We start from the raw sequence: 26,771 nt of genomic DNA, 5'->3' as shown, positions 1-26,771 counted from the left end.
CCTGCTCCCGTTCGTCCCCCATTCCAGGAGTCTATTTTGTTAGTGGAAAGCGAGCCTTAGACTAGGCCCTCTACTCCAAAATTAGCCGCCCTCATGCCAGCCTCTTCTCCTTGACTCTCCTCATGTCAGGCATCATTTGCAGTTGCAGAAGGACCATCATGTAAACGAAGCAGATAAACCGCGAAAGAGGCTCACTTGTCCCACCCACTTTGCCAGCGTTCTAGGTCCCTTTGGAATTTGTATAAATCTCATCATAGACGACCCTCACTGCCTCAAACCAGTCGCCATAACTCCCTTTTGTGACTGAAAGAAAGACATAGGTTCCCATCACTTGTGCTTCTGTGTGATTTGACCACGTGGACTCGCAGGTTTACCAAGTATCTGCCACCACAATGCAGGCAAACCACAATACGTTCCAATGCCGTATAGTCTTTGCGCACAGCCAGACCATAAGGAAGACTAAAATAGGGAATACCAATTCTATCAACCAGATGTAACCAAAAACATGCTAGAGATGGTACTCCTTTCCATCCAAACTGATCTGCCATCAAACCATAGCACCAAATCTTAACAGATCCAGATGCAGTGCCCAGTCTAGATTACAAAGGAATTGTTGTGTTGTCATTATTGCTAGGACATGCCCACAACGTTTGTCATTATTATTAATTAACCCCCCCCCACACAAAAAACAAACAAATATATTATTGCATAAAAACGTTGTCACCAGTGTACCTTGCTAGTTATTTGGTGCAGGTGTGTAGTACCAAAAGCTTGTTATTGGGTAGATAGGGCATGTGTAAGTGGCAGTGGTGTGCCCATTTGCATGTCAGTGTGTAGTTGAAGAGGTCCATTGTTCCTAATAAACGTCAGTTTTTTGTTGGCACATGTTCATAGTTCCACAGTGAGGTAAACACAAAGTTCATAGCAGAATACTTGCAAAGTCCTTGCAACTGGCAATCACTCTGGGCCACACTCCAGTCCATTATTTTTCAGCCACCATCCCAAGTCAGCCATTTTTGCAAATCAGCCTTGGGTCTTCTCCGATAGAAAAAGTCCATCCTGGCCACTTTGTTTGTTTAATGCATCCCGGATTGCTTCTTTTTAGTCTACCTTGTCCTGTTAAAGCTTTTGGAAAAAAAGTTTTAAACAATGGAGTAGCAGGACTCTTGATCTATCTTGATTGAAGAACTTTGATTACTGCATGTTCAGTAACAGATACAAGATCAATACTTGTGCCTGTTGCACAAGGCCACTTTTAATGTGGCCCAAAATGTTCTGCTTGTGACATTAAATATGCTCTTCATTGTTTTTCCATCCTAGTTATTGATCATTTAATCTAAAAAACTAGTTTTTGTAATGTCCAACCTGCCCTTCCTTGAATCTGGTTTCCAGAGTATAGTCACTTTAATTCATTAAGTATTCTAGATCAGAATGGTATCTTTGTTTTTGAGGTTCTTGCTTGACTTCTTCCAGTGTACAGGAGCAACCTGGACTTTAAAATGAATTTAACAATTTTGGTATGATACCACACCCTACCAAGAGATACATATATAAAGTGTGTTCTACCAGGAGAACTGTAATGTAATAAGTCAACAGATGGGTAATTCCAAATCACATATGAAAAACACATCAGAATGACAAGAAAGGCACATGTTATCGTAAATGTTGATGAGTGGATGATACATGAAATGTATTTCACCCAATACATGTAAGGATATAGACTGATCAATGAAATAAGAACAAAAATAGGTGCTCCTGCAGTGCAAGTGTGATACAGTGAGCCATTCTGTACATCAGTAACAAGCCCATTAAAGTAAGCATTAGAGTTTGAAAAATTCCTTCAATTAAAGATATGGGTAGACTCATAGAAAGTCAACGTTTCAACCCCTTCACGAAGAATCACCTGGGGTATTCATCAAGAAAAAACAATGGTAGCAGCCTATAGAATAGAATATACAGTCAGTCCTATCCCATTGGCTGAAATGCTAGATGGAAATACAAGAAGGACCATAGCGTCTTACCTAACCTGAAAAATCTGGTTCAGAATGTCACAAAAATTGCACTTGTCAATTTCTAAAAAAGAAAAAGGAAAAACCCATACAAAACATGATGGGGAAAAATCAGAATATATATATATATATATATGAGACCTGACAGAGAGGCATGCTTAACAATGTGATGCTCACAGGACGTGAGACAAAGCGTCATGCTAGTAAGAAAGGCTGAAAAATGTGCTTCAAACCAAGTGGCATGCTACTATAATGCACACATTCTCTAAATGAAAAATGTGCATCGTACATGGCTCAAAAATGTTCATGCTGTACTATATAATGACAAAGTGCAGTTTCAGTCTGACTGCCTCATGCAATTCACACTGGGTAAAAAGGCCCCACTGTTCCAGATACTGAGTGTTTCAACACATCCCAGCCAAGCTTCCTGTGCAATGTGTGTCCAAACACCGTAAAAGAAGAATAGTATCCTTGTGCTCGGCTTATACTAAAGAAATATATAGCTAGAGACCCACCTGCATACATCAAGGAACATGACAAGTCCACCACTCACTGGAGAGGAGTAGAAACAGTGCAATATGCTAAAAACCGAACCTGCGGGCAAGAACAGCTGGTCCCCGTTCAAGAAAGAAGAAAATGTGAAGAAAATACCTGAAATAATTCCGATCACCAGATCTGACAATGTGAGGCTACACCAGTGTGCTCGGACGTGCGGTAAAGACCACGTTCAGACGAGTGACATCAATGCTGTGCTCACAGTGTTCCAAAAAGACTAGACAGAGACCTGGACCGAGTGTAGGCCTGTCCGCAGAGCCACAAAATGAAGAGTGTGCATGTCTCTAAAGGATTGAACAGACTGGGTCATAGGAAAATCTAAATCTATTTAAGTATAAAAGAGCCTTGAAGAGCCACACATGTTCATGTGAAATAGACCTTCGGAACAAGGGTAGGCCTGGTGACAGAGAGTGTGCCTGCCCCTAAAAAGAAACAAAGACGTTGCATGGGGTTTGGGAGGTGAGGCGTCACTGTTGCCAGTGCAGTCTTGGTTCCTTACTGCTAGGTGGGGAGGTGAGGCTGCGGTTCCTTACGGTTTCAAGGGAGGTGATGTGACAAGGCGTCGGTTCCTTACGTTACGGCAGGGTCGATGAATCCAGCAGGTCAAAATACAAGGCATTGACTTTGCGGTGTCACAATCACACCACAGGACCACAGGTGCTGCAGTGGAGTCGGAGTCAGGTGCCCAGACGCAGTGACACAATGCTCTGGATTCACACAGTGGCAGGACTTCGGAGGCGCTGCAGCGGTGTTAGACCTGCAGTTTCAGTCGCTGCACTCAGCGGGGACACGGCTCTGGTGCAGGCATCAGCGTGGGGTCAGAGAGTGGCGTCGGTTTCAAACTTGCTCTGAACTTGATGTGCTAGTTTCATCCTTGTTACACCAGAACTCACTCTCAAGGGCCCAAGGACTGGATTTGGCACCATTTGGCAAGTCTGGTCTCTCAGCAAGAGAGCCCAGGTGCTGGCATATGAAGATATTTCAAGGCAATCCCAATGTTAGCCTATGGGAGAGATAGGCCTTGTGATAGTGAAAACCGAATTCAGCAGTATTTGACTATCAGGGCATGTAAAACACACCGGTACATGTCCTATCTTTTTAATACACTACACCCTGCCCATGGACCTGCCTTGGGCCTACCTTAGGGGAGACTTACTTGTAGTAAAAGGGAAGGTTTTAGCCTTGCAGGTGGGTTCATTTGCCAGGTCGAAATGGCAGCTTAAAACTGCACCCACAAACACTGCAGTGGCAGATCTGAGACATGTTTAAAGGGCTACTCGTGTGGGTGCATAATCAGTGCTGCAGGCCCACTAGTAGCATTTGATTTACAGGCCGTGGGCACACAGGGTGCACTATACTAGGGACTTACTCGTAAATCAAATATGGCAATTATAAACAAACCAATCACCAGTACAATTTAGACAGATAACTTATGCGCAATAGCACTGGTTACCAGTGGTAAAGTGCTCAGAGTCCTAAAGCCAACAAAACAGGTCAGAAAAAATAGGAGGAACAAGGCAAACCTTTGGGGATAACCCTGGAAAAAGTGCCAGGTCTAACAACTCCCCCTTTCCATTCAGCAGTGGAATTGTCCTGTTCCTTGACGTATGCAGGTGGGGTCTCTAGGGATATATGTTTTTTTAATCATGATTCAAATACATGGGTACTATTCTTCTGTTACGGCGATTGGCCACACATGCACAGGATTTTTGGCTGAGATGTGTTGATACAGTCAGTATCTGGAACAGAGGGGCCTTTGTTTGTACCCAGTGCGAATTGCATGAGGCGGCCAGATTGAGACTACACTTTGTCATCATATAATATAGCAAGAGCATTTTTTAGTCGTGTATGATGCATGTTTTCATTTGGAGTATGTGTGTATTATAGGAGCATGCCACTTGATTTGCTGTGTAGCACATTTCTGAGCCTTTCTTATTAGCATGACATTTTGTCTCACTTCCTGTGAGTATAACTTCTTTAAGCATGCCTTGCTGTTGGGTATCTTGTATACGGATTTTTCCCCACCATATCTTGTATGGGTTTTTCCTTTTTTTTTTTTTAGAAATTGACACGTACACTGTAAGCATTTTTAATTTTTACCTCTCGTGCCATAGCTCTTTAAAAAAAAAAACTATTCCAGCGTTTTTATTACTTTTAGCTATGCTGTAGAGCAGTCATGCTCCTCTACAACATGGTTAAAAGACATTGGCAGAGCCAGTAGCTTTCACAAATAACGATCTATTGGCTTTGCCTATGCTTATCGAAATTTGAAGAGGCTTTGTCATGTTTTAGGTGGTGTTTTATGATTTACATTGCATTTTTAGAGCTCAGCTTGTACATAGACTCGAACAGCCAAGACAGACCGTTGGCTTGGATCTGGCTTGGCTCGCCTTGTTAATTTGTTGGCTCGCCCACCTCTACTTTTTGTCTGTGGGTCGCCCTAATTGTGTACAATTTTCTATAATGCTGAGAGCATGTCAACCATTGACAGAGTTTTTAGGCACCTTCATAGTGAAGTACTAGACATTGGATCAAGTAATGATCCTTGTATTCTCAGGAACTGAAATTGATTCAGCAGCTGAGCACGGTGCTCACTGTTAAAGAGGCACTTTCTGGAATGGCGGTGAGTTACAACGCCAAATTGAAATAATTTCAGCTGTTGATGGTAAAACTGTATTGTGCAGCCAGCTTTATTGGTGCAGGCGCAGTGCTTTCCTGAAAGCTGCCTCTCTTTACAGCAGACGTGGTGAAAATTAATCCCCATGTGAGATTAGATATATCTATTAAGGGGGATCTGGGAACGTTCACTTCTTTTTAGATGCCTTCAAAACACACTGATTAAGAAGATCTTTGGATAGACAGCAGTCTGCTCGTGTAGTTCACAATTGCATCATTGAGTGAAGACTTTGTCATACTGGCCAAAGCTTGGTGAGTGTGCAGATGAGCAGAGTCATTGAAACATAAGAGGTTATCCTTTCTAAAAGTCACCCAATGACACTTCTTTTCAGCTGTAAACAAACGGCTGACTGTTAACTTTGACCTGCTATTGCACACCAGTTTACAGTGACAAGGAATTGCTGACCTCTGCTGCATCGCACAGAAAATTAGCCTTGCATTGGCTCAATATCCTGTGATTCTGGGCAAATCACTCAATCTCACTGTGCCTCAAAAATACAATATTGTGAACTTGTGTAATGTAACTGGTGCTAATCTAAAAACTCCAGTACCTTCAGGTCAGGTCACATAAATAAATATTCCAAGAAAAGAAGAAAAAGTACCTCAATCACAGCGTAAGTAACAGACTGACACTAATTAAAATAAATCAATCTGTACTTGGTCCGTGCTCCACATAAAACAAAGGAAGTGGTGCCTGCATGTTCTGTCAAATTAGAAGGCAGCAAAGAAGAGTGATAATGATGCCAGCAAATGCTAAATTCACATTTTCAAAGTGTTTTTTTTTTTTTACATAGTACAAAATAGATCACTGCCAAGCGACAGAGCATGCACACTGCCTTTAGGTTCGACCTAAAAAGCAAACCACAGCAAGGCTCCAGACTAGGAATTCTAAGGGCTTTAGTTGTATTTCGCACATGGTCTCGCTCCCTGAATACAATCAAGCAGGCACAATGGGTAGAAGAAACATGTTTATTTATTTAGTTCACGTTTTTATTTAGTGCAACTACACCTTGCAGCATTAGTATATAACATATTTCTCTCCTAAATGTAGATTTAAAGATACTCAGTAGTGTCCTTGCCAACCTCCTTCACCCACTTCTCCCGTCCCTCAGGTTTTATTCCCCAGAGAAGTACGCTACATAATCTGAGACAACTCTCCCACATATATCATACCTCACAATACCTTGACGGTGACCATGCACTGGCTTTTCTATTTATCGAACAAGCCGTCAATTCTTTAAACTGGACGTATCGTTGGCATGTGCTAGGCAATATTGGGCTGGGTCTCAAGTTTATTCGATGGGTCCAATTATTCTATTTGAGTCCATGCGACAGTGTACGTACTGGAGGGTTGGTCTCTGATTTATTTAATCCAAACAGAGGCATCAGACAGGGATGTCCCCTTTCGCCACTTCTTTTCACATTAGCAATGTAATCCTCAATGGCACGATTACTCCACATGCTCCACCCATGGGGGATTACCGTGGGAAGAACTACTCAAGCGGTGTCCCTTAATGCAGATGATGCCTTGGTCTATCTCCGACACCCATCCCGCTCTGCCCCCAGGCTCATACAGACACTGCTGGAGTTTGGCAGGATCTCTGGGTTGCATGTCAGCCCTTCTAATTCCACCTTATACCCACTGAGCGCCTTATCGGGAGTCCATGTCAATGATTTGCCCTCCACTGGAATACCCTGGGAAACCCAAGATGTCAGATATTTAGGGATATATCATGCTTCCACCGAGACGGAGTTTCTGGCAGTGAATATTGGTAGGGTTATTACTGGACTTAGGACATTAGTCTGTTTCTGGAGGGGCTTACCTCTCTCACTTATGGGGAAAATGGAAATAACTAAAATGATTCTACTCCTCCGATGTCCCTATGCCCTGCAGGGCTCTTTGTTTAAGATTCCTGCAATTACTTCCGAAAGCTTGACAGTATATTGACTGATTCATTATGGGCCAATAAACGAAAACATGTCAGCCTCTCTACGTTAAAAAGACCCTGGTCTTGTGGTGGGATTGAGATTCCACACCTAGAATTTTACTACATGGCTGCACATCTGAAGCATTCCATCCACTGGCTGGCCTTCGAAATCTCATGGGAGACACAACACTTGAAGGGTACTTACAGAGACACAGTACTCCCTACAATGTTGATGACTGGTTCGAACTTTCCTCCTGACAAACCCTACATAATCTGCCTAGTGGCCGAAATGTGGGAGGAGACCGTATGGAGGGTGACCCAAAAGGCCCCGTTCGCTCCTAGACCCCTCTATCTGGAAATAGACCCTGCAGCAAAATAGGACTCCATGTCGCAACAGCGTTGGTAAGCTGGAGGACACTGGGAGATCTATCCCCAGGAGGGCACGTTATAACATATACAGATGTGGTACATACATTTGCTTTAGGCATAGGTACATTTTTACAGTATCAGAAAATGTCATCCACAGCGCGCAAGATATGGCCTACATTTCTCGATGCCCCAACTGGCTCTAATACTCTCACCACGCTCCTAGGTATGGCTGGGATCCAACACTTAATTACACGTCTATATCGGCATTGCAAGACAATCTCCTGCTGCATCCTCTTCGGATTCAAGTCAGATGGGAGGAATTGTAACCAGACCGCTGACAGATGAAGAATGGTATAACACATACATGAGGAGGTCCACACTGCAAGCGCCAATGCAAGATTCAAACTTGCACAATATAATTTTGTTCACTAAACCTACCTTTCTCCCACCTCGCTAAGTATAATTGATCCCACATGCTCTGATAGGTGCCCCTGCTGCCAGTCCCCGAGTGCGGACTTTATACACATGGCCTGGGACTGTCCTACCCTTTCCCCCAATTGGAGACTAGTGGTAGATAACGTTAATAGAGCCTCGGGTTGGACCATACCACTAAAAACACAATAAGTACTCCTGGGCCTTATCCCTTCCCCCTCTGGTAGGAAACTCAGTATAAACTTTCTTATGTTGGGTTTGACTTTGGCAAAATGTCGAATTGCCATAAAATGGTTGAGCCCGTCACCCCTGTATATCCTGACTGGCTCAGGGATATTACTGAATGGGCTACTACAGAAGAAATCTGTATGAGACACGCATACTGATGCTAAACTAGGAGATGATCTAACGGCATGGGCGGCAATGCTGGCTGATCTCAAAGACTCCTCCTGCGATGACAACTCAGAACATTCATATAATACAACACATACGAATTATGCTATGTGAATGTGTGCTACCCCCTAGGATATGTATTATGCTTCATTTTATGTCTATAGAATGCTTTGCCCAAGATCGGGGATATGGTGGGGTGGGAGGGGAGTTCAGTCTGTTAACATGATCTTGTTGATAAGCTGTAAGATTTGGTACTACCTGAGGTTATCTGTACTCCGTCAGATGTATAACTGAAACATCAATAAAGATTATTTGGGAAAAAAACATACAAGGAATATATGAACTAAGTATGTACCAATAGCAACATGATAGTCATGAGGTTGGGGGTCGGACTGAGATTGGCATGTTACGTTCGAAGGCAAAGGTATGAGGTGATGGTTAATTAGTTGAGAGGACCAAGAGAATAAGCGGATAGGTTGACGCAGCAGTGGGTGCACAGTTGCAGTTCTTGGCAAAGAATGCGTCGTATATGTTCCCCCAAAACCTGCAGTCCCTTTTGTCATGTTTGAGCTGGGGCCACCTGACTCTGGAAGGTCTACCTTAGAAACAAACGGTCAGTATATGCCTGTTTAGGATTTAACAAAGCTTTCAGATTAGTGAAGTCGTAGAGACCCGAAAGGACATCAAATGAGTGGCACAAGTAGAAAAACGTTCATAAATTCAGTGACCTCGATGTCTGGCTAGAGGCTGTGAAATACACTAGCTTGACTGAAATGTCATCTTGCGCATGCATGTTCATTCCTTTTACAGCTTTGTTATTAATTTATCTTTGTGAAGATATGGGCTGAATCACAACTTGCAATACCAATGTGGGCTTAGCTAGACAAGACGAAATATCAACTTTGTGCCAGAACAATTATATTCTTATTTTATTTGAAGTGCATATATAGTATGCATCACTTTACAGCGGTTTCAGAATGCTTACAGGTGACATAAGAGAGTAGCCGTTTTTTAAGAGCCTCGCATTTGTTGTAATACAGTAGTTTAGGGGTGTCATTGCCACTTCTTGGAACAGAGCAGTCTTATACGTCTGAGGGGCCTGTGTTGAAGCCCTGGGAGATAGCAGGGATGGAAGTACTTTTGGTGACAAACTTCATTATGAGCGTGAATGTCTGATAGAAGTAGAATGGGCGGGACCTATGGCACTGGTTGTAGGAGGCTGGCCTGGCTTATAGTGGGTACCCTGTGGTACTTACACCCTGTGCCAGCTCCAGTTATCCCTTATTAGTAGAATAGAGGTGTTTCTAGCAGCTTAGGCTGATAGAAGGTAGCTATGGCAAAGCAGCTTAGGCTGAACTAGGAGACATGCAAAGCTCCTACTATACCACTTATATGATTTGCCCAATATCATAAGAAAACACAATACACAGAGTTACTAAAAATAAAGGTACTTTATTTTTATGACAATATGCCACAAGTATCTCAGTGAGTACCTTCAGTAAGATGGTAAGTAATATACACAAGTTATATGTACACAAACCCAAAACAGGTAAGTAAGAGTCAGAAAAGTAATGCAAACAGTGTAGAATTACAATAGGTTGCAATACGCAGACATAGGTCTAGGGGCAACACAAACCATATACTCCAAAAGTGGAATGCGAATCACAAATGGACCCCAGACCTATGGGAGCTTGTAGAGGGTCGCTGGGACTGTAAGAAAACAGTCAGAGTGTCCAAGATACCCCACCCCAAGACCCTGAAAAGTAGGAGTAAAGTGCACCTACTACCCCAAAAGGACACAATAGTCGTGATAGGGGGATTCTGCAAGAACAACAAATACCAGCAAAACACCGAAGGTGGGTTCCTGGACCTGAGGGCCTGCAAGGCAAGGGGACCAAGACCAAGAGTCGCGATAGAGTCCAGGGGGGGCAGGAGCCCAGAAAACCCCGGATGAAGGTGCAAGGAAGCTGCCTCCGGGTGGAAGAAGCTTGGAGTTCTGCAACAACAAAGAGGACTAGGAAGATGTCCCACGTCGCGATGAAGGTTGCAGAAGTGTTCCCACACAGAAATACCGCAAACAAGCCTTGCTAGCTGCAAGGGTCGCAGTAGAGGTTTTTGGGTGCTGCTGGGGACCAGGAAGGACCAGGATGTCGCCCCTTGGAGGAGGAGACAGAGGGGGCACTCAGCAACTCAGAGAGCCCCCACAGAAGTAGGCAGCACCCACAGAAGTACCTGAACAGGCACTTGGAAGATTTGTGAACCGGAGTCCACGCAGAGTTACAAAGGAGGGTTCCCATGACGTCGGAGGCCAACTCGGAGGGTTGAGCACTGCAGGACGGAGTGCTGGGGACCCAGGCTAGGCTGTGCACGAAGGAAATCCTGGAAGAGTGCACAGGAGCCAGAGCAGCTGCAAATCATGCAGTACACAGGTTTGCAGTCTAGCGTGGGGAGGCAAGGACTTAGCTCCACCAAACTTGGACTGAAGGATCACTGGACTGTGGGAGTCACTTGGATAGAGTTCCTGTGTTCCAGGGACCACGCTCGTCAGGATAAGAGGGGACCCAGAGGACCAGTGATGCAGTCTTTTGGTGCCTGCATTAGCAGGGGGAATATTCCGTCGACCCACAGGAGATTTCATCTTTGCTTCTAGTGCAGGGTGAAGGCAGGTGACCCCAAGCATGCACCACCAGGAAACAGTCAAGAAAACCGGCAGGATGAGGTGCTACAATGTTGCTGGTAGTCGTCTTGCCATGTTCGGAGTTACCATTGTGAAGCTATACATAGGTAGTGACCTATGTATAGTGCACACGTGTAATGGTGTCCCCGCAGTCACAAAGTCCGGGGAATTTGCCCTGAAAGATGTGGGGGCACCTTGGCTAGTGCCAGGGTGCCCACACACTAAGTAACTTGGCACCCAATCTTCACCAGGTGAAGGTTAGACATATAGGTGACTTATAAGTTACTTATGTGCAGTGAAAAATGGCTGTGAAATAACGTGGACGTTATTTCACTCAGGCTGCAGTGGCAGGCCTGTGTAAGAATTGTCAGAGCTCCCTATGGGTGGCAAAAGAAATGCTGCAGCCCATAGGGATCACCTGGAACCCCAATAACCTGGGTACCTAAGTACCATATACAAGGGGATTATATGGGTGTACCAGTGTGCCAATGAGAATTGGTAAATGTAGTCACTAGCCTGCAGTGACAAATTTAAAAAGCAGAGAGAGCATAAACACTGAGGTTCTGGTTAGCAGAGCCTCAGTGATACAGTTAGGCACCACACAGGGAACACATACAGGGCACATATTATGAGCTCTGGGGTCCTGCCTAGCAGGATCCCAGTGACACAAGGGCTAAAACAACATACATACAGTGAAATATGGGGGTAACATACCAGGCAAGATGGTACTTTAGTACACAACCCCCCCCCCCCCAAACGAAGGACAATAAGACTAGCCATGACCTGATGAGTCTTCATTGTCTAAGTGGAAATATCTGGAGAGTCCATCTGCATTGGAGTGGGTACTCCCAGGTCTATGTTCCACTGTATAGTCCATTCCCTGTAAAGATATGGACCACCTCAACAATTTAGGATTTTCACCTTTCATTTGTTTTAGCCAAAGTAGAGGTTTGTGGTCTGTCTGAACAATAAAGTGAGTGCTAAACAGGTGTGGCCTCTACTTTTTCAGTGCCCAGACCACAGCAAAGGCCTCCCTCTCTATGGCAGACCAACGCTTTTCTCTAGGGGTCAGCCTTCTGCTGATAAAAGCAACTGGTTGATCCTGGCCCTCACAATTCAGTTGTGATGAGACTGCCCCTATCCCTAATTCAGACGCATCAGTTTGAACAATGAATTTCTTGGAGTAACATGGGCTTTTTAGGACAGGTGCAGAGCACATGGCCTGTTTCAGCTCCTCAAAAGCTTTCTAACAGCTAGCTGTCCATAACACCTTTTTAGGTATTTTCTTGCTTGTGAGATCATTAAGAGGGGCTGCTATGGAGCCATAATTCTTGATGAATCTCCTGTAATACCCTGTGAGGCCTAAAAAGCCTCTCGCCTGGGTCTGAGTTGTAGGGGGATCCCAATCCATGATTGTCTGGATTTTCCCCTGTAGTGGTGCAATCTGTTCTCCACCTACCAGGTGGCCTGGACAAACCACTTTCCCCCCTGCCCTATCTGGCACTTTGAGGCCTTGATAGTGAGGCCTGCCTTTTGCAGGGCCTCCAAAACTTTCCAAAGGTGGACCAGGTGCTCATCACAGGTTGAGCTAAAGACAGCAATATCATCAAGAAATGCTGCACTGAAAACTTCCAACCCTTGCAGGACTGTGTTTCCCAACCTCTGAAAAGTGGCAGGTGCATTTTTCAAATCAAAGGGCCTTACTGTGAATTGGTAGTGCCCTCCTATAGTAGAAAATGCAGTCTTGGGTTTAGCATCTTCTGCCAATACCCTTCAGTCAGATTAAAAGTGCTTAGATACTTGGCAGAAGCCAGTGTATCAATGAGCTCATCTGCCCTGGGTATAGGGTGAGCATAGGTTTTTGTTACCTGATTGAGCCCTCTGTAATCTACGCAAAACCTCTTCTCTCTCTTTGCATCTTTAGTGTGAGGTTTTGGTACAAGCACCACTGGGCTAGCCCATGGGCTTTCAGAAGGTTCAGTCACCCCCAAATACAACATTTTCTGCACCTCTTGTTTAATGCAGTCTCTGACATGGTCAGGCTGCCTATACATTTTACTTTTGACAGGCAGGCTGCCTCCAGTGTCAATTGTGTGTTCACACCAGGATGTAGTACCTGGTACCAGTGAAAAGAGGTCTGAAAATTGGCTTAGGAGATTGATGCAGTTGTCTTTCTGTTCTGCAGTCAGACAATCTGCTAAAACTACTCCCTCCACTAAGGCATCTTCTTCAGTGGTGGGGAAGAGATCAGGGAGAGGGTCACTCTCTTCTTCCTGTCCCTCATCTGTTGCCATGAGCAGGGTGAGATCAACCCTGTCATAGTAGGGTTTTAGGCGGTTGACATGAATCACCCTAAGGGGACTCCTGGCAGTGCCCAGGTCTACCAAATAGGTAACCTCACCCTTTTTCTCAACAATTAGGTGGGGTCCACTCCATTTGTCTTGGAGTGCTCTTGGGGCCACAGGCTCCAATACCCACACCTTCTGTCCTAGTTGGTACTGGATCAGAACAGCCTTCTGGTCATGCCATTGCTTTTGCAGCTCCTGGTTGGCCTGAAGGTTTTTACTGGCCTTTTCATGTACTCAGCCATTCTTGATCTTAGGCCAAGTACATAATCCACTATGTCCTGTTTAGGAGCTTTTAAAGGTTGTTCCCAACCCTCCTTCACAAGAGTGAGTGGACCTCTTACAGGGTGCCCACAAAGGGGCTGAAGCCCACTCCTTTCTGGGGTACCTCCCTGTAAGCAAAAAAGAGGCAAGGTAACGACATCCCATCTCCTGAGTTTTTCAGGGAGTCCCATTATCATTCCTTTGAGAGTTTTATTAAACCTCTCAACCAGTCCATTTGTCTGTGGATGGTAAGGGGTGGTGAACTTGTAGGTAACACCACACTTCTTCCACATTGCTTTCAAGTATGCAGACATTAAGTTGCTACCTCTGTCTGATACTACCACTTTAGGAAAACCCACCCTGGAAAAGATTCCCAGGAGGGCCTTTGCCACTGCAGGGGCTGTAGTGGTCATTAAAGTTATGGCTTCGGGATATCCTGTGGCATGGTCCACTACCACCAAGATAAATATATTGCCTGAAGCAGTAGGAGGGTCAAGGGGGCCAACTATGTCAACCCCTACCATTTCAAAGGGCACCCCAACCACTTGAAGTGGAATTAGAGGGGCCTTTGGAGTGCCACCAGTCTTGCCATTGGCTTGGCAGGTCACACAAGACTTGCAAAAATCTTTGGTGTCCTCTGACATATGAGGCCAGTGAAACAAGGGGACAAGTCTTTCCCAAGTTTTCGTCTGGCCCAAATGCCCAGCCAAAGGAATGTCATGTGCTAGAGTGAGAAGAAACTCTCTGTACTGCAGGGGAATGACCAATCTCCTGGCTGCTCCAGGTTTTGGGTCCCTTGACTCTGTGTACAAGAGGTTATCTTCCCAGTATACTCTATGGCTGTCACTGACATCCCCATTTTGCTGTTTGACAGCTTGCTGTCTGACACCCTCTAATGTGGGACAGGTTTGCTGTGCCACACTCATCTCTTCCCTGGCAGGCCCCCCTCCACCCAAAAGCTCAGCAGTGTCTGCTGCCAGCTCCTCTGGTGTAGGTTCTGCACAAGGAGGAAATTCCTCTTCCTCAGAAGGGGAATCATCTGTAGAGGGAGGGATAGTGGGTAGGGATTTACCCTTGCTACCCCTAGTTTTAGGGAGCACTTGGTCCATTGTTCCAGGATCCAAGTTACCCTGTCCTTTTTGCTTTTTGGCCTGATCCCTGGTTAAAGCAAAAATATGCCCAGGAATGCCCAGCATTGCTGCATGGGCCTCCGACTCCACTTCTACCCAAGCTGATGTCTCTAAATCATTCCCTAGTAGACAGTCTACGGGTAAATCTGATGCAACCACAACTTTCTTTGGACCAGTAACTCCCCCCCCCCCCTCACCTCCCCCAGTTGAGATTCACAACAGCCATGGGGTGGCTAAGAGTGTTGTTATGAGCGTCTGTGTTGTTCAGGGTGGACCAGTTCTTCTCTCACCATGGTTACACTGGCTCCTGTGTCCCTGTAGGCCTGAACCTCAACACCATTTATTAGGGGAAGGTGCTTGTACTTATCCATATTAAGGGGACAAGCAACCATGGTAGCAAAATCAATGCCACCATCAGAGACTAAAACAGCCTCTGTGGTCTCCCTAACAAGACCAACCCCAACTACATTGCCAATAGTGAGCCCAGCTACACCCTTGGATTGGCTATTAGTAGTAGATTTCCCACCACCACTGCTATTACTAGGGGCACTAGAATTTGCAGTAGGGGTTGTGGTGATGGGAGGTTTGGTGTTTTTCTTTGGACAACTGGAATCCGTTTCCCAATGGCCTTTGACTTTACACAAATAACAACAAGGCTTTTTAGGTTGATTATTGGAAGAGGATTTGGACCCACCACCCCCAGAGGATTTTTGTGGGCCTGATGAAGACTCAGAATGTTTACTTTTGTTCCCACCCTTCCCAGAAGACTTACCATCCTTCTTCTTGCCATCCTTGTCACCCCCTGTATGAACGTTTCTGTTCACCCTTGTTCTGACCCACTTGTCTGCCTTTTTTCTCAGTTCTTGGGGAGAGGTCAGATCCGAGTCCAGTAGGTATTGGTGCAACAAGCCAGACACACAGTTGTTCTGCTGAATTTTTTTTGTTGGGGGGGGGAGGGGAGTAGGGGGTTGCCTTCCTGCTGCAGGAGTATAATTTCACTCTTTGATGCCTTGAGCCAATCAGTTGTGTGAATCCTTTGAAGGCTCTTTGGTAAGTAGTGGGCAACTTGTTGCTAATTGCGAGATTGTGGCCCAATCCCAGTTGCTTCCTGTATTCTTAGGTAGATTTTAGTGGTACTGCCTTGATATGTTATCTCGTTATGTAGATTGGAAGAATTTGAGCCAGCATAACCAAGTGATGGTTAGCAAAGATCGAGAGGGAGCAGATTTTTGTGGTACACCACAGATAATGTGTGATCTTTTAGAGGACAATTGAGAGCTTGACCCAGTGGGTGTGCTTGGCCAGGAATAACGTGAACGAACCCATGTGTCTGTCCTTCAAACCCTGCAGCCTGTTTCAAATAGTTTAGCAGTACCTGTGCCAAATCTACAAAGGCCGTAAAGAGGTTAAGTAGGATTGGCCTGCGTGCCTGTTCATGAGAGCTGGCAGTGAGTAGCTCTTCCCTTGTGTTTGAGGATGTTTTGAGTTCCACAATGGGGTAGGGACTGTTTGTTTGCTTCTGTAAAGATATGCATTAACCGCTCTTGGAACAGTCTCAGTCTTAGATCTACTCAGTTTTGTGTTGCCACTGAGTTTGCTTTCTTCTTTCCTTAATTATGAATTTATGTTGCCATTGTGAAAGAAAAGTGGGCAGGGTTGCCAATGCAGGCATTACTTTTCCCTAAGTCAACTGGGAGGGTTAGTAGTGTTGCATACTCAGCAAAAGTAGCAACAGTGAATATGGCCTCATTTTAGTTCACACTAAAGTTACGTTTCATAATATTACAATGATTTGTTGGTCAGGAAATAACAGACGTTTGAAAACATCCACGAGTCCTTGAAATGCTGTTGGAGGAGGGTTGAAGATAATTTAGGGGCTCTGTGTTCCATAGTGGCAGCGAAATTGACATCTTCGATCTGCAGTGAGGATTTTTTCTACCATCACTATGTATGTTTGCATCAAAACCTACGCACGGTAAAATGTTAAATAAAACTTGTGCTAAAGTGAAATATTATTTTTCATTGAATTGTACCGTAGCCACCTAGTCAGTATTTGGCCGAAAGTTTCCACTTTTAATACAGCTCTCTCCATGTTCTCTGCTCCGTAGGACATTGAAGTACTCGATCCACGGGGCAGGACCCCATTGCACCTTGCTGTCTCCTTGGGTCACCTGGAATCTGTCCGAGTCCTTCTCAGACACAAGGCAGACGTTACCAAAGAAAATCTGCAGGGGTGGACCGGTAAGCTCGGGGAGCCGATTCCAAATTGAGGTTTCAGATGGTATACTCATACAACAATGCAACGTCTGATACTTTCATTTTGTTTGGTAGTAACCGTTGAGGAATGCCAGCTTTAATGTGTGTCCTGATTGTATCAGTTGCTGTTGTAACCCCACTGACGCAGTCAGTGTGCATCCACAGAACATTTGCATAACCATTTAAAACCATTCCTTGTTGTGATCAGACTCTCCATGTGCTTATGGTTGTAGAGAAGAAAACAATTACAGCAAAGCACAAAGATGCTTGAGCCACCTACCCCTGCTGTATAATTTAACTTACAGTTTTAGTTAGTCTGAATGAAGATAAACGTAAGAAGCACAGAGATTGTGTCTTCAAAGCCTCGTCTTCAAATACCTTAGATATACCATACCAAGAAAATTATTCTTCTCAATTAGAATTTGGAAATCCTGCAGTTAAAGGGGTAGCCATTTACTTGTTAAAAAGCGGCAGTAAGTATCGGTCATTCCAGCAGCATAAATAGAAGTTAGTAAGAACTTTTATTGAAACTGTCAGTCATCAGTACTCGTCCCATTCCCCTTCCTAGAGCTACCCCGTTTTCTCAGCTCCATCTCACGCTTTGTTTTTGTAGTTAAGCTATTACGACACCCTTTACATCAACCACAAAGATAAGTAAGTGCTGTGGCTGTCGAAGATACGGACGTGTCAAATGTAGGCCAGTGTTAGGTACCGTCAGGAAGAAACATTTGCTGAGCCGTTTAGACAAAAACAGGTCATTACAGGGGCAATAACACACCCCTGCAAAAACGCTTAGCTCCGTATATTTGGTGTGTTTTGGACGTAATTATGACCTTGGTGGTATAAAGAGGATCGGGGTTTACACCAGTTTGTTATTACCACGTGCGCACAGTTTTAATGGAAGGTTGCCACTAGCTACACGCTCTCTTGTATTACAAAAGCTAAAATGCGCAGCACTGAATCATCCACCCAGGAATTTAGTAACTTTAAATGTTAACGTTTTAAGGACATTGCGTTGCATTTCCTTTATGCTACATTTCATGTAGATCTGTGAGTTTCTGCAGCGAGGAACGCATTTACATCCTAAAATGGACCACAAAAGGCTTCAGTGACCTGAGCTGGAGATGATTATTACATCTGATTGTTACAGAATGACTTCCCCGTTCATAAAGTTGAAAGATGTGCTCAGCCCAGCATTCACAATTTTGGTAGCCTCAAGCTATAGTCACTAATAAATTAAAAAGTTACTGCGGATTTTCAGAGTTAAAGTCTGGTGAAACTTCTCCTTAGTGCGCCCCTTCTTTTCCTCCAGATGTACACTTCTCTGTTGTTGCCCAGAAGACCACCAAGGAGTGACACAGGGAGACTTTTAAATGAGATGTCCATTAGGCAAGAGTGACAGACCGAGGGAGCAAGGAGAGAGAATGCTAGATACACCAGCCTCTGTTCAGCGGAACACCCCAAGTGTTTTTCTGTGTTAGTATTCGACCTCTATAAAGTGTTCTAGTCTTGGCAGTTTTTTTTAAATATAAATGTGAAGCCCAATTTATACTAGTTTGCTCTCATAAGGGAGCGAAGGGAACTGTAAGCAGTCACAATGTAATCGTAAGTTTGCAGAGTTGACATGTTTCGGTGAATGGATTTCTACTGTCCATTTTATCCATGATTCTCTTTGTCATGCTAAAATAAAAAGCTGAACACCACAATAAAGGCTGACTCAAGAGTATAAGTGTTTGTGTTAGCCAGTGGGCCAGCCAAGTGAAAAAAGTCATGTTTCTAATATAGTGGTATTTCTGAAGTTGCATGCTTAAATTTAGTGCAGAGTTCATCTCTTTAGGAATACCAGGGCCTTTTAGAAACTAAACTACAGGTGAATTGTTACCTGTTACGGCTCTGTAAATGTCTCACTTTCTGTCGCCAGAAGGATGACTCAGTGAGCTGAATGCACAAAACGCTGTTGTTTTGTAGGCCATGAGTTGAAATTCTGACAAGGTAGCCTTAGTCTTTTATCCTTCGGATGTGTATACCTAGAGAACTATACATGAGGTAATAGCAACATCTGTTATTTATAGTGCTTAGGAACAGCAGAAGTATAGTACTTAACACTATGAATAATAACCACATGTAAAACAGCTATTTGCAGATAGCTGTGCGTGGTACAAATCTGGAAAAATGTGCATTGCCAAAGGATTGTCTCAACAAGGTGATATCAGTGCATGCGTGATGCAATACGGAACAGATGGGTATTGTAAGAGCTGTGTGGGTCTCTGTATGTAGTGGGATTCCTATCAGTGTCATTGGATGCTGCAGATCAATGATTTGTAATAATGTCTTTAAAGCTTAGACATGATTGGAGATCAAGATGTCATCGCCTGAATATTTTGGCCTGGAGGTTTAATGTGCCTACTGCACAGCTCTCCATGTAACCTGTCAGTTACTCGTTTGTGTGTTAATAAGAATGTTCAGTGGATCCAACATATTATGCAGGGATTCCTGTGTAATCTGCTGCTCACCAAGCATATATCCTCGAAAGTAGTTCAGTGGGTTATGCACTTGCTACAATCACCTGAATAGAACTAGCACAGCATAGATCTGTATTGTGTCAGAATTGCTGGAACCTTTTTTACATTTTCTTTGAAGATTAGAAATGATTTCATAAAGGTTTTGTGTATGTGTTTTATTGAATGATTATGTAATAATGTTTATGGTTCTTCGTAAATCAAATGCTACTCATATTTCAGCTGACCCAAATTATTGAAGGGCGTATTTAAACATTTATTCTGCCTAGATGGCCATTATTAACATAAGTATATGCAAACATGTGAGTACACATGGCCTGATGATGTGATGACTCTTTTAGTACCCAGGTTCAGCACCCCTGTATTAGCTTAGTTTTGCGGCTTGTACCTTGCTTTACTTTTATACACCTTTTTAATTCATATTTTAGTGAGCCTGCTTTTAGCATTTGCTTTTACAAATTTTATCAGCTGCTTCTTCTAGGAAGACAAGATTCATGCTGCATATTTAATCATCCTTTGTCCCCCTTATAAGCTGTACTCCTTGTCCAAGGCTGTTACCTAAGGCACATGATATTCCAACTTGTGTTGCCAGCCCAGGAGCCAGCTTCTATCTCCAGGACGCAGCATTACATCAGAACTGTTCTCCAAACAATGTATGGGTCATTATATAAACAACACTTAGGCCCAAGGAGGGTAGAGGCTATTCCGATCATGATCATCCTGGGACGCATTCTACATGATAAACAGCTTTACTGCTGCTGACTTCTCAGCCTCCTGAGAGGATTGCCATCCACAAAAGGTAAACTCCTGCTATTCGATTCTGGTATGGGACTGGGGCTAATCCCTTTGGTTGGGTCAGGCAGAGGATTACAACCACTATGCTCTCAGATCTAGACACAGCGTTTTCTAAACTATCTAGAAAAGCACAACAAGGTGGGGTTGCTTATCTTCTTCACTTTTAATTTAATGTTGGCTACCTTGCTCTGTTTCAGCTGCCTAATTATCGCAGTACATGCTTTTTATTCCAGAATGCAATTGCTTCAATAAACACTTGGAAGTCCACCTCACATCTTATGTCTTGCCTTAGCATGTGTGAGTAACGGAGCAAAAGGGGTGCAATCTGTTTCCATGACTTCCCTGAGGAGTCAGAGTCTCATGTTGAGGTTGCCATAATCACCTTTTACCCCAACAGGTTTGCAATTTGGCTGAAACACATTGAGCTAGCCAGGAGTTAGGCTAACAGCTGCCAAGCAGCGTGGGTTGCACTCAGTCTCTTACACTCGGGGTGCTGCTTTCCTAAACATACAGGCTATTGCCAGAATGGGAACCCCATGACATGGCGGCACCCATGTATCAAGATCACGTACTTATTTAATGGGATCTCTTATGTGCCAGAGGTACCCTATCCACCTTTATATTGACATGTCCGTGGTGTTAGGGGAAATCCTCCTCAGTTATATAGTTAGCACCTACATTAGTCTGTAGAATGTTCAAGTTTGAACCTTAAAAAGGTACCCCATTTGGTGTTTCTATCTCTGAACTCTGTTTTACAGGAATGGCACAAACAGTGGTAATTCCAGTTAATTGTAGACATGCTATCACACAAAATTTACTTGGCAATGTAATGGGGGTGGAGACGTTACATTTGTGGTTGAGGCACACAATGCATATTAAACAGAAACATTCTATTCATCGCCAGTTTTCCTGCAATCAATGCTAATAGAAATACATTTCATACATACACAGTAGCAAACGCTCTACAGCAATACAGAGCATACAGCAATTTCAAAATTCCATTATCATATCAAGAACACCAAAATTGGTTGCAGGGCGCCCTTCCACATGTACATGCACACGTTAGATTAGGTCCCCTCAGCAATGAACGACCAACATGGCCAGTATTGGCTAAGGGGTGTGGAATTTAACACAATATCTACTTGTCCATGGGACAGGTTGCTTCATAAATCTACTTGTCCTGTAAACAAATCTACTTGTCCCTTTGGTGCCATATAGTGCAGCAACAAATTATGTGCTCATTATACCACCAGATTCAAGCTAGCCCGGCTGAAGAGGGGTGATACCCCGAAACAGATCTCGGGATGCTTGTTTCTGGTCCAGGGGGGACCTGGCCTGGCAATTCGGGATGGACTGTTCCCATGGGGAACAGGGTCAAGATTGATTTGCGTATTGCTGGGTCCAAACTGGAATGGCATGGTGAGCAAAAATACTGATGGATTAAACCCAGATCTGTGACTGGGGGTGAATGTTTGTTTTGGTCTACAGTCTATCACTCAATTGTTCTTCTTTGTGCAGCAACAAATTATGGCAGGGATCTCATTATATAAGAGCTTAGATAATAACCTCTCTGATTATGCAGGGCCAATGCTATAGTCGGGCATGAATACTAGCAATTTCTTTATTTTGGCTGCTTTCTCAAGATATACATACTGAGACTGGAGGAAGCAGTAAGCGGTAGTTCCAGGGCTGGAATGCCTTTGAGTCGGTGCAAACCTGCTAACTTGCATGTTTACTCCTGACAAGAGAAGTAGTAGAAGTTCCTCCAAGGTTGGGGGAAAAAAGTGGTTCGAGAGAAAGTGAACTTGTAAACGCTCAACGTATTTTCGCATGAGCAAATCTACACTTGCATATTTGCTTGTGCTGAAATACAGTTCACAAATATTTTCTAGGAGTATGATTTCCTGGCCCACGTCTGTAAATTATAGTGAATTAATGAATGCGGCAAGCTCAACCACTTCGCAAAAGTTTGTCGCTCCGCACCTAAGACTCCCACCACCCACAAGACCGTCCGAGCTGTAACCGCCTCATCTACTACGGCCTCAGACAGTGTCATGGACGATGACCCACAGGTGGTCCACGTCATATACTCCATCGGCAACCGGAGACTGCCCACATGTCAACTGGTGCTACACCACCAGCACGTTTCAGCCCTGATAGATACCGGAGCGTCAATCAACCTCATGGCCGAAGACGTATATCAAACCCTCACAGACCCACCGCCGCTAAGATCCACCTCACCGCAGGTCCACACCTTCGGTAGCAGGCGCCCACTGGACATAGCCGGTGTTTTCACAACGGACATTGCCCACGAAGACTCTAGAATCACAACCAAGGTCTATGTCTCACGGGAGGGGACAGGATTCTTGCTCAGCTGCTGCACTGCTCAGAACCTCAACCTAATACAGTTTGCGTTCAGCATTCACGCCAACGGGCTGGAAGATCTACTACGAGAGTTTAGCCCGCAGTTTGACGGCATGGGATGTCTAAAGGGCCCCCATCTCAAGCTCCACATAGATGAGTCAGTGGCCCCAGTCGCTCTCAGGCACAGGCGTGTGGCATTCCATCTACGGCCTAAGGTGGAAAAGGAACTCCTCGTGTTAGAACAAGCCAGCATAATCGAAAGGGTATCAGGATCGACCCTGTGGGTATCTCCCATCATCGTGGCCAAGAAACCCAAACAACCACACGCCGTGAGGATCTGTGTGGATATGTGCCTCCCCAATCAAACCATCCGAAGAGAGAAGCATCTAACCCCAACCATCAATGACATCACAGGAGAGCTCTCAGGGTCTAAGTAGTTTTCCAAGATGGATCTTTGGTCAGGGTACCACCAGATCATTTTGCACCCCGCCTCATGCCTGATTACCACGTTTTCCACCCATACAGGCCTCTGGAGGTACACCTGCTTAAATTTCGGCATCTCCAACGCAGCTGAGGTGTTCCAACACACAATCAAGGAGATGCTAGGAGGGCTCACTGGGGTCCTCAACGTAAGTGACAATATCCTAGTTCACGCCCCCACTCTGGAGGACCACCTAGCAAGGGTGCGTTTAGTGTTCGAAAGGCTGCAGGAGCGTGGCCCAACGCTCCACAAAGAGAAATGCGAATTCCTTAAAACGAACATCAGTTTCTTTGGCTATCATTTCTCTGAGCATGGCATTTGACCAGATTCCCTTAAAGTCTGAGACATCCAGGAAGCCCCAGCACCCTCATGGGCTTCTGGAGTAAGGAGTTTCCTGGGGATGGTCACATACTGTGGCCGATTGATAAAGAATCTGTCAGACCTTACAGGCCCCCTTTGAGCGCTAACCCGGGCCGACCACCCTTGGGTCTGGGAAGCCGAGCATGAAAAAGCCTTTTAGGACACTAAGAAGGCCCTGTCCGCAGAAACCACCCTCGCCTTTTTCGATCCGAGGCGAGAGTCCCAGCTAGCGGTAGACACCAGCCTCACCGGACTAGGGGCCGCCCTGACACAGAAACAGGCCTGCGGAGACTGGGCACCCATCCGGCCCCTCACTCCGACAGAGCAACGATATTCTCAAATAGAGCGAGAAGCCATTGCCATCCACTGGGGGTGCCACCACTTCCACATCTACCTCTACGGCAAGGCCTTCAACGTAATCACAGACCACAAGCCGCTACTACAGCTTTTCAAGGGGTTCTCCTCAAAGCCTCCGCCACGGATCGAGAAGTGGATCCTTCAGCTACAGGAGTATGACTTCAACGTGGAATACCAACCAGACACCCGGAACCCAGCTGACTTCTTGTCCAGTCATGCCTGCCCTGCAACCTTGCAGGAATCGGAAGAGGCGCAGTAGACAGAAGAGTATGTCAGGTTAATAGTCGACCGAGCCCACCCACTGCCCATACCACCCACGGAAGTGGTGGAAGCCACCACCCAGGATGACTGCCTGCAAATGGCCATGCAAGCGCCAGATCAGGAGAATGGCACCCGCTGCAACACCCGGCGGCTTTACGCACTGCTGATGCCAGAATCAAGCTCCAGGTGCTTTTCAATGTCATGCACGAACTGTCGGTGAACGAAGACAGATGCCTACTATGGGGATTCTGCCTCGTACTACCCACCTGCCTAACGTCCAGGGCGGTGGTCCTGGCCCATGGGGTGCACCAGTGCATTGTCAAATCGAAAAACAGACTCCGAAGTAAAGTCTGGTTCCCTGGCCTAGACCAACAGGTGGAGGAAGTAGTCAGGGGGTGTGTAGTCTGCCAGGCTAGTGGACCACCTGATCCCCCAGAGCCAGTCATCACAGAGGACGGCCCTACCACCCCTTGGGAGAACATCAGCGCAGACTTTGAGCCTGCCTGACGGGTCCCACATGCTTGTAGTAGTTGATGACTACTCGCGCTATCCTGAGGTAGAAATTGTACAGTCCACCTCAGCTGGAGCAGTCATCCCTGAGATGGAAAAACGTATGGCCACGCATGGACTCTTTGGTGAAGTGCGCACTAACAACGGACCTCCCTTCAAAGGCCGTGAGTGGGCTGAGTTCCTAAGATCCTGGAACTCCAGACACTGCTGCGTCACACCCCGATGGCCGCAGGCAAACGGCGAGGTGGATCGGTTTGTGAAGACCCTAACCAAAGTGATCCGGATCGCAGTAGCTGAGTCGCAAAATGTGGAAAGCTCTATCTACACGTTCCTTCGCTAGTACCGGGTCGCGCCCTATGCTACCACGGGAGTGGCCCCGAGCCAACTCTGTTTTGGCCGGACAGTGACATATACCATACCATACCACACCATCCCATGTGGGCCACACAGCCGGAACCCCTAAACCACTCAACCCAGTGGAGTTCACACGCCAAGGCGTACACCTCGCGGAGACGGCGAGCCCGTCTGGTGCCAGTCCACGTGGGAGACGCCGTCCTAATTAAAGATCGTCACCCCGGAGGAAAATTCAATTTTAAGTTGACACGTGGGTGGTGACAGTGGTCAAAGGGACCATGGTAACAGCGAAGAAAGGGTCAGAGACTGTAACCCGGAACATATCTCACTTCATACGGTTATCAACAACTGCCCAGTTGGATTGGGACAGAGTGACGCCGCACCTGGAGATCCTGAAGGTTCGGACACCGTTCAACTTTGCCCCGGCACACCGGTCCCAGCGGAGCACCCGACGGTGTTGACCGAAGCGGCCACCCCACAAGAAGCACCAGGCTCGCAGCGGCCTGTGTCATCGAGCACCGACAGGAACCCTGACAGCCAGCCAGGAGGCACAATGGTGGGCGATACTACTTAGGGCAAAATCCCAACCCCTCGAGATGCTATGCTGATTTCTTGTCAGACTGATGCTCCCTGGTACACGGATCTCAGACTGGTGCCCCTTAAGCACGCAGACCGCAGTCTATACAGACGTTTCCTTTGCTAATTTTCACTATATACTGTATCTGATGTTTTTCTCATTGTTCTGTTGTGTTTTGTTTTGTTTCTCTCCAATTGGGGAGGAGTGTAGCATTGGCCTTTGTGTTTTGGCCGGTCCACTTTACATCATTATGCAGGGATGTTCCTCTGAGTCAACCCTCATGCCCAGGCCACATGACAGAGCCCGAGCATGACATGTGCAAGTAAATATATGGGACGCGCAAGTTGTAGTTGGAGACTCACTGAGTGATAGCGGCACTCAGCGCAAGCATTAAAGGTCTTCATACATAACTGCGAGCATCTATGTGTAATTATTTGCCATAGACCTTATAATATGCAGTATTTTCTGACTATACACGATGACCTGCATTCCTTCCCATGCCCGTGTAATATGCACTGTATGTATTCACCTCGTGCACTGTGTGTACGCGGATTACCTTCACTGTTCTCTCTCCGGATGTTAAATGTATACCCTCCTTCCAACTTGTGATGTGCAGTACTTCTATCTATGAGTGACTCGCATTCCTTGTCATCAGTTTGTCATGTGCACTGTATCTACAGCACCTCGTGCACTGTGTTTGTGGATCACCTTTAATATTCCTTCTCCGGTTGTAAAGTGTGCTGTGCACCGTCCATCTAGCTAGTGATGTGCAGTATTTTCTATCTATAAGTGACTGTCTTTCCTGCCATGTGGTTGTAAAATGCACTGTATCTATAGCGCCTCGTGCACTGTGTGGTATTGGATCACCTTTAATGTTCTCTCTCCGGGTGTAAAGTGTGCTGTGCACCGTCCCTCTAGCTAGTGATGTGCAGTATTTTCTATCTATAAGTTACTGTCTTTCCTGCCATGTGGTTGTAAAATGCACTGTATGTATAGCGCCTCGTGCACTGTGTGGTATTGGATCACCTTTAATGTTCTCTCTCCGGGTGTAAAGTGTACTGTACACCGCCCCTCTAACTAGTGATGTGCAGTATTGTCTATCTATGAGTGACTCGCATTCCTTGCCATGTGTTTGCAATGTACACTGTATCTATAGTGC

At 45.4% G+C, this 26,771-nt stretch overlaps 1 protein-coding gene across 1 annotated transcript in view; it reads left to right on the top strand.

The window, feature by feature from the left end:
* ANKRD13A (ankyrin repeat domain 13A) overlaps positions 1–26,771 on the top strand; it is a 352,335-nt gene that overhangs the window by 17,451 nt on the left and 308,113 nt on the right. Inside the window, exon 2 of the mRNA XM_069214719.1 lies at positions 16,887–17,019. Within this exon, the coding sequence (XP_069070820.1) occupies positions 16,887–17,019 (133 nt within the window). The remainder of the gene's footprint in view (positions 1–16,886; positions 17,020–26,771) is intronic.

Source organism: Pleurodeles waltl, chromosome 11, assembly GCF_031143425.1.
Source record: "Pleurodeles waltl isolate 20211129_DDA chromosome 11, aPleWal1.hap1.20221129, whole genome shotgun sequence".
NCBI classification, from domain to species: Eukaryota; Metazoa; Chordata; class Amphibia; order Caudata; family Salamandridae; genus Pleurodeles; species Pleurodeles waltl.
The sequence above is the reverse complement of the archived record's forward strand: the minus strand, read 5'-3'. Positions and strand labels throughout refer to the sequence as shown.